The sequence below is a fragment of the Dinoponera quadriceps genome, unplaced genomic scaffold (assembly GCF_001313825.1).
Source record: "Dinoponera quadriceps isolate SergipeBrazil2010 unplaced genomic scaffold, ASM131382v1 scaffold5050, whole genome shotgun sequence".
Taxonomy (NCBI): Eukaryota; Metazoa; Arthropoda; class Insecta; order Hymenoptera; family Formicidae; genus Dinoponera; species Dinoponera quadriceps.
This window is the reverse complement of record NW_014560030.1, coordinates 17,613-26,743: the sequence shown is the minus strand read 5'-3', so window position 1 is coordinate 26,743 and position 9,131 is coordinate 17,613. Positions and strand designations below refer to the sequence as shown.

The window sequence follows — 9,131 nt, the reverse complement described above, 5'->3', positions numbered from 1 at the left end:
ACACACACACACACACACACACACACACACACACACACACACACACACTGAAAACACGTTTGTTCTCGTTATTATGTAACTAGCGCGGATTCATATTTATTCAAGGTCATTATAACATCCAAGTGAAATGACGTCATAAAAAATATCTTTTATAGAATAATGATTCCTTAACATAATTCGATCGATGAATCAACTGTGTTATAAAGCTAGTCCTCGGAAGTCAATGAATTGTAAAAAATTAAGATGCGTCTAATGATACGAACAGGGACCGTGCCCGAAGAGTCTCCATCTCTCTTTCTTTCTTTCGTCGCATGCCTGTATAAGTGTGTTTGTGCGTGTGTGTGTGTGTGTGTGTGCGCGCGTGTGTTTGCTTTGTGCGTGTGTACATGTGTGTGTCTCCTGTCCAACTATTCTCATTTAGGAAATGAAACATCTTGTGTGCTGGCGGTCACTCTGTATAGGCCTTACGTAAATATTTCATTGCGCTTGATGTGCTCAAGTAGCAATTACACACGAATTACGACGAAACGAGAGCTGAGAACCCCGTGACGGGGGAAAAAAATGCATTGCAATTTTCCGCTCGAGTTTTATTATCTCTCGTTGCTATCGCTCGAATTACGGCGCAGTGGAAACGCGTTACTACGCGAGAGATTGATCTGAACGGGTAAAAACGGGGTGGGAGAAACTCTCGAATTCCGTAAATTTCATAACTTCCTTTTAGTTTACCAAGAATAGCGGAATGTTGACGAACGATTAGTCGCCATTCTTGCGAACGCACGTAGTCGACCACATTACAACATAAATGCCGAATCGGCGTTAGACATCTCTGAAAGACGGCTAACGACGTTTTTAGATGACAGAATGTGGATGTGGTGCATGGAGCCTCAGAGTACCAAAAATCCTTAGGAATAATAAAATAGGCGACGTTCAGTTTGTATGTATATGACGTTGCATGTTGCATGTTTTTCGATTCATATGTCGTATGTTTTCTCTTATTGCAGAAGGCTCTGCTGGTAAGCGAAACTTCAGACTCTTTTAAGCCTTTTCGATCATCGAAGTATTCGCTCGAGTCGATCGATGGATCGAGATCAGAACGCACGAGAAACAGGAAGAGACAGATCAAACGCAGCCAGCAAATGTCTTTGCGAGATCCGCGCGCTTCCTCTTTGTCACGCGTGTCTTCTGATGTCGGTCCATGTTTTTCTTTTGATTTCAAATGTAGCACCTCTCTTCCTGTAGTTTGTGCTCGTCTACGTTCACGGTCCTATCTTTTTCCGGGTATATTATTGCTAAAGAAATATCCAGATTACGTGATAATTTGCAAAATTAATACGTACGACGATTTTTTATGATGCATTCCATACATTACATTTATATATTAAGACGTAACATATATAATACGATTGACGTTATATGTGTAACAATCAATTAAATCGCATGCTCTGCTCTTGTAACGGTAATTGTAGCTTCGGTACCTTGTAAGGTTTAGTGGGTATACATTTAAAAGTTGCAAACATTGCGGTAAAATAATCCGTGACATTGTACTTTTCACATCATTGAGCACACTCAGTTTTTCATATCCTTGGTTATTTTGAATTACATGAAGAACAACCGGTATAGTTTGCACCGTCGATTGATTATGAAATCTTTTCGTAATTGCAAGAACACACACTGCGACATGTATCATCGTAATTTAGTTAATTCAAAACCGGTATAAACATGAGAAATGCGGCACACGTGCATGGAATATGTATAATTCATGAGTCGATATAGGTGAGCCCCTTTGAGCTAAATCCTTAGAGCGCTCGCGGCACATAATGGCCGAGTAGACGTCCGGGGTTTTTTGTAAGATCCAGTAACGACATAAATTTCGCTTCGAACGACCTCAACCTCATGATGTTCACCGTGATACGGTTCCACGCGGTCAGAAAGTAAACGCTGTAATTATGCAATTATGCAAAACAGTGAAATTTACTGCACTGCCGCCACCGGGAGATTTTTAATGCCGTGAAAATCGCGTAGATCTTTCATTAAAAGGCTGCGGCGTGTATTTATACATCAATGTGGATCCGAGATCCCGGCGAAATTTCTCGAAATTTCTCTCATGTTGAGCCCGTTCGCAAAATTTAACCCAATTTATTATGCTGTTTTCGTAAAATTCGAATGTCTTTCGGGTGGACATGCATATTCCCGTGAGAAAGTATACCCGAAATTCAAAAAGTAGGACAATATCTCGAAATTTTATTGGATGAAAATTAAGTCGTCTCGTAAAGTTATAATTTTTCTTCCAATATTTCGGAAGAGATAGATACAAACTATATCGTTGTTAACGACTGTTACGTGATACATCTATTCATCGTAGTGTAGTCGTAGTTGCATGTCGAGAAAAATATTCATAAAGTAGTTTAGTCAGTACGTAGTATGTAGTCTTGACAACGTGTAGTTTCGTGTAGCAAGTAGCCAAGTTATTATCTACATATTCGCACATCCCAATGTACGAATACCGTCATATATATCCACTCTTCTCCTCTCTTTTCAATGTAGCATTCACGCTTGATATCGCAAAAAGCATTCTCCACAGCTTTTTGACGATGAGCTCGTTCTTCAGGGTGAAGAATTGGAAGCATTGGGATTGCACTTTCGCACTTTCGTTCGAATCGCACCTGCGAATTCGAATTCGAAGTTTTCCGTGAACTAACACTTGAAACGGTCAATTAAAATCGACGGATAAAATTACACAGAAAAGCAAAACGCCCGCCGTTCGTGTATTACATTATCGATACGATGCATACTTTCGCAAATTTTTGCCGTAATGAAACTTCCCTGTTCCGCCTTGTTTATGTAATCAACGGAACGGCGCGAACTTGGAATTTTTAGACCGCGCTTAGTCTTCACCAAAATCTTTACCTTCGAGCCAGCGTGTTAAAAGAGAACGTTCTCTCCGTGAAGTTTCTGAGTGTTTTCTCATTTCTTTCGACAGGTGAAGAAAATGCAGGACAGGGTGCAGAAAACGAAAGAGGAGGTGCAAAAAGCAAAGGAGAAATACGAGGCGGCGCTACAGGAAATCAATCAGTACAATCCGAAGTACATGGAGGACATGACGCAAGTGTTTGAGAAGTGTCAGGAGATGGAGGCGCAGCGGCTGCAGTTCTTCAAAGACGTCCTGTTCGGCATTCACAAGTGTCTGAACATCTCGCAGGATCCAGTGTAAGTTCTTCTCCGTTACCCTAGGACTGCGCGCGACGTGTAACTGTAGTTTTTTTTTTTTTTTTTAAGTATTTCCACTCTGAATCATCAATGCGCGCGTCGCGTAAACACGACGCGATTGTATATTTAGACTTCGATCATCGTCGTTTAAAGATGTATCGCCCATAACTTGAAGTAATGAAAAAGTCATGAAAAAGTTACGAATCGATCTACATTGCATTTAAAAGTGACACCAAAAGTTTGGCAATAATTCAGAGCCTGAATAAAAAATTATACCGTTTTAAAGAAGGTTGTAATGTGAAATAAGCTTGATAAGAATTTGATGAAACTTGCACTACATAAATCTTTGAAACATTATTCAACTCTATGCTCGTGCAATTAGAAAAAGATTGACCGTTCGAGAGCTGAGATATTTGTAATTAAAGTTGAAACCTTTTACACGTATTCTTTAAGATTAGCGTGCTATATTTAATTTCTTTCTTTAGTATTTTCTAAACCAAAAATAAGATTTAAATGAAAAACTACTATGATATTAGCTTATGATATTAGTTATGATACCAAAATTTACAAGTGACCCGCTTGATGCGCCACTGAACGTGCGCTATTGGGCAATGTATCTTTAACGCAATTTGGATTTTCGGACGATCGTTGAAATTGAATCAAGCAATCTGGAATTTTAATTCCCGCGTCTCTGCCTACCTTTCATGAATATGTAACGTACGTTGTGTATATATTATTATTAGCGCGTTGTTGTTATCATTACTGACATATGCATCGCGACTTTTCAGGCTTCCGCAAATATACGAGGAGTTTTATCACACGATAAACAACGCCGACCACGAGAAAGACCTCAAGTGGTGGTCCAATAATCACGGCGTGAACATGGCCATGAATTGGCCGCAGTTCGAGGTGAGTCGCTGGACGCTCGTCGTCACCGTGCACTAACGAAAGCTCTACTGTCGCATGTAACAGCCCTGCTCGTGGTTGAAGATCTGTTGTTAGACAACACATAGCTGTAGCGTGGACTGAATATTACTCTATAGCTGCCCCCCGCCCCTTTCTTTTTTTTTTTACAATAATTTCACTGTTCGTTGGTCGTTATGCGCGCCTCGGTGTACTTTTCTTCTCTCATTCCTGGCCCGAGAAAGGATAAAACAGCGGCATTTGCTGCGATTTCCCGGAGTATAAAGATTAAAAATAAGTGATAGTATTGGTATTTCTATAAAATGAAAATGAAATTTGAAAAATAGATATCGTGTCTACGTTAACGCAACGAACGAGACGTGTCGATCGATTTTTGCGGAAATGAACGATCACGACGCGAGAAAATCATCCGCATTCGCGCTAAAGTAACGAGTGAGACTTAACGCACTCGAACACAGAAAAGAACGGGCGTGCTCTTAATCAGCGTTTTTAACCCTTATGTTCGTCATTGTGTCGACGTCGCCCCAACCTTGTAACTATTGTATCGAATATCAAATTGCGCTTCTGTATAGTCGCTTCGGAGAGAATACCTCGCTTACAAATACGTTTCGTTCTCTCCTTGATTTCTTTTTTTTTTTCCTTCTAAGCTTCTTAACCCGTAATCAACATTCTTGTATCTTTTGAGCACGCGATATTTCATGCGGCTTAAGTTTTTTGAAGAAGAATGACGTCGGTTAAAATCGTCAGTGGCAGCAACCCGGAAACCACAGATCGAGCACGTTGTCTTTACGTTGTCAGATGTTATTATTATTGTTATTACTATCAGTTAAAAAAACTTGATCGTTGTACATAACTCGAGTTCGTCCGCTTGTACTGATTACGGGTTACGACCAGTGTGTTGGTGATTTTCCTNTTTTTTTTTTTTTTTTCATTTAACTAACTTATATCCAACACTTTGCGCCAAAGAGAGAAAGAAAGAGCTATCTGTGTCTCGCTATTGTATATGTGCGATCGAATTTGTCGTCCGTTTAAACGACACTGTTACACGTGCCTTTAGCCCCTGCCAACGCGCGCGCCATCCAAAAGGGTTAAATTCGTTGCGAGAGTAACGCCCCATCGTCACCTCTCTCGTCCCGGTTTTTCACTAATGACCCGCAGTAGCAAACGATTTTATCGAGAATTGCCAGCGATAACGTTGTAAGCTTAAAAGAAGGGAAAAAAGAATGTATAAAACACGAGAAAAAGGAGAGAGAGAGAGAGAGAGACGGTGAAAAAGAAATAGAAAGAGAGAGAGAGAGAGAAAGCCCACAACGATTTTCCGGAATGCATGCATGTGATTGTTTTGGGACGTTATGCTATTATGCAGGACTACACAGAGGAGTTCCGCGAGATCACGAAGGGCTCGAAGTCGAAGGAGGCGCTCCCGGCAGGCTCCATCACTCTCATCAATCAACGCCCGGTCGGCGAGGATCTGCATGTAAAGTTTCTGTTACGTTTACACGACACATCGTTACAGACACACGCACGCACGCACGCACGCACAACAGAACAATCACAGTTACTTAGTCACTTGAAAATCACTTGAACCCCGTTGCACCCACACAACCTTTGTCCGTCCTACCTTTTACACTCCCCCAATGTCGACGAGCTCGTCTCGATCGAGCATCGATGACCGGTCGATTGATCGCACGCGACCGCTCTTAACGGATGTCCCCAGCCCCGGTCGCGCCGAGGCACGCGCTGGGCGCGCGAGGTCATCCAGGATGGGTTTCCTTTCTCAGCTTTCTAGCTCGCTAGCTGTCTTAACCGAATTAACCGTAATCCGCTGCGCGCTTTTACTCGCACGTAACCACGGATCTGCGCCTAAGGTGAACACGGATTGTATAGCCTGGCAGGTATACGAACGAATTTACAAACCGGAGAGCCGTTTTAGCGGCAGACACGTCACAGAAGATCGCAAGAGATTGCCAAGGAGAATTTCTAAGTCTCGTATATGTGTACACACTGCATCATGTACGTCTTATCTATAGTTTCCAAGCTTTGAAGAAAACTTTGTCTTTTTTAGTTTTTCTGCGGATTTTTTCGGTTTCTGTCACGAGGATACTAAAATTCGTTTAGAAAAATTTACGCTTGTTAAAACCTGTTATATTTACTTTTTTTCCCCCAATAAGGAAAGTATAAGAAACCAAAAATATCCGCGGTAAAATTGGAAAGAAAGCCCTGTTTTCTTCCGAAACTTGAAAAATATAACCTTATCATTATAATTCGAGTTATGTACGCGATTTTCGATCTTATGTGCATGTGCATAAGGCTGAAAATCGTACAATTTTCGATCTAGGGAATATTGAGACATATATGACGCAGTGTATAATATCTGAATCAAACTATTTGTCGATATGTCCTTTTCGTAACGAATTAATAATATCACGTCATAAAAAGTTTTGTACAGACAAGCGCTAGCTTGTAAAAATTTCCAGAATGAGAAAGCTTACTATTATTATCAGTGTAACGCAATTTATGAAAAGAATCGTCATTATAAGATCAGAGTAATCGATGGAAACGGTCAGAATTCGCAAGTAACCGCTCTTAGTTTTCTGATTCAGATTTCCGAAAAGCTCTCCGACCCTCGAAAGTTTGTAAATTGGTTTTTTAGACGCTTATAATATTACTCATGGTATATGTATATATACATATATATATACGGTATAAATATATGTATATATGATCATTATAATATTATTAAAAAAAAAATAGAAGTAAGAATCACATCGAGCTTAACAGTAAGTCACATATGCCTGCAACCGACTGTCAGAGTCACATGCAATATCTGCATGTCCCACGTGCTTATATAAAAATATACATATAAAGACCTTATTACGGGAGGTAAAACGGGATTAATAATCGGATTCATTTCGCGAATGGGAGAATTACACCGCAGACTGCCTCAAAACTATTGCATTTACTTTTAGATTTCTCGTAGTGATCAGAATAAGACATTTTTAGTAGCGGAAGTTAACAATCTGTGCAAATTCCAGTGAAGCGTTCCGAAGAAAAAAATGCGATAGTTCTGGGTTGTCCTGTATGTTAATTCCTCGCATGGTGTATCATAAAACATGCATATTGATCCGTCAAATCATCATTTCTCGCACAAGAACGTCTGGTTTAAAGCGTGTACCATCGGGTGATGATACATCTGTAACTCGAAATTGATTACTTCAGCTATAATTCATATCGCATTAACTCTTATCCGTTTCACAAGACGCAGCCTGAAGTCTCAGTGTGTGCTTTGTAAATACGCACTTTTCGAATCGGTGAAATTTCTCGCAATGGGATTTCTTCCAAGTAAGCCCTATCTTCTCTATAAGAAATATGTAAAAAAGACACATAACGTCTTCCATAGCTATCGATTAAGCGTGGTGCTCAAACTGTGCGACGGAAAGATCGAAGTAAAATTAAACTCTGCTCTAGAAATTGTACTACCTCGGCACGTGAAAATTTATCGAGAAGATAGACGCGGATCAAGTACCGTCGACGGCTTCGACGAAATGGCACGTTACATCGTCGGGGCATGCTCATCGAAAGCGCGAAACAATCGCAGCGAGCGAGTCATACAGGAACATTTGGTTGCACGCATGGCATTTTCGTTATTCCGTGCACCGGTCGGTACCGGTGCACGCTATGTGTAAACTTCAAAGCGAAGTGTACCTAACGTGTTCGCTTGTTCAAATAGGAATTTCCGCCAGTGAATAATAAATCAAAATCGAAGTCCGCCGGCCGGGTGATATCAGCGGACGGCAATCACGCAGACAGCAAAACGGACACGATAACCTCCACCAAGCAGTCCTCGGAGAAGAATAATCACGAAACCGACAGCGTCAACAGGACCTCAACGATCACGTGAGTACTCGACTGTGAAGACTGACGAACGTTCGAAAGCAGTTCGTTCGATAAAAGGCTAATCGTGTAAAATATTACGACTGTTGTAGTAACGGCACTAACGTAAAGCAAGAGTCGAACCCGTTCGAGGAAGAGGAATGGGATGAGGATGGGGGTGAGCCATTGGTCGACAATGGAGAGCCCGGAGTCCCCGTACGAGCGTTGTACGATTACGAAGGAGCGGAAGCGGACGAACTCAGTTTCAAGCAAGGCACGTACAATGTGCACAATCTTCGGCATTGAAGGAATTTGGAAGTCGAATCGATCGAACCTGATTGATCCGCGCTTTGTTACCAGTTCACGCACACAATTATAATGGATGGCCGTGACTCATAGACGTTGCGGCAATTCTGCAAAGAAAATAGGCTCGCGCGAAGCTAGATCTTGTCAAACCGTCCAATCTTTACGACAACTCTGTATTTACAACGCGACGTAATTCCATTTCATTTTGCATACAATTTATATAGTTCAGCACGACACACACATTAACCAGATAATTTATAATGTTCGAACACTCGTCGCTCTTTCAGGAGACGTATTCGAGAAACTCGAAGATGAGGACGAGCAAGGTTGGTGTAAAGGGAGAAAGGACGGCAGAGTGGGCCTCTATCCAGCGAATTACGTAGACCTGGTATCGCAATAAATTCACGATATGACACGATACGAAGCCAAATCCACAAGTTCGTTAGTTACTTAATGCGTAAACTCTGCGAAGAGTGGGATGCTCTCGCGTTTCATTTCTCCTCGCTGTTTTCTTCTGCAGCGAGACGAAATTTAACGAAGTCGCGGAACACCAGCGTTCCGCGTCGTGCGAGGAAACGACACGACGAACAGAACGAATATGTTAGATGAGGAACGAATTAAAACTCGAAGTTTAACGCTTCCGGGCGAACGAGTTTCGGAGTCTAACTACTAGAACGCGAATTAATTATCTGCATTTAAGTTGTGTAAACGACGAGGGAGAAGCGATTTCGTTCGGAGATAACTTCTACAGGGCGTCGCGGAGGCAACTAGCGGAGTTATAATTTAAATGAACAGCTTTCGGCACAAAAATCTCCCCCCCC

At 41.5% G+C, this 9,131-nt stretch overlaps 1 protein-coding gene across 6 annotated transcripts in view; it reads left to right on the top strand.

Annotated features, from left to right (window-relative positions):
- The window catches only part of LOC106750606 (protein kinase C and casein kinase substrate in neurons protein 1), a 54,381-nt gene extending 45,256 nt beyond the window's left edge, over positions 1-9,125 (top strand). For 5 of the 6 annotated variants that reach the window (XM_014631065.1, XM_014631064.1, XM_014631063.1 and 2 more), the window contains 6 exons: positions 2,981-3,207; positions 3,996-4,116; positions 5,498-5,608; positions 7,862-8,028; positions 8,118-8,278; positions 8,598-9,125. In XM_014631065.1, the coding sequence (XP_014486551.1) occupies positions 2,981-3,207; positions 3,996-4,116; positions 5,498-5,608; positions 7,862-8,028; positions 8,118-8,278; positions 8,598-8,710 (900 nt within the window). In that variant the 3' untranslated portion in view covers positions 8,711-9,125. The remainder of the gene's footprint in view (positions 1-2,980; positions 3,208-3,995; positions 4,117-5,497; positions 5,609-7,861; positions 8,029-8,117; positions 8,279-8,597) is intronic. The other variant, XM_014631067.1, reaches the window with a different exon arrangement.
- The last annotated feature ends 6 nt before the right edge of the window (positions 9,126-9,131 follow it).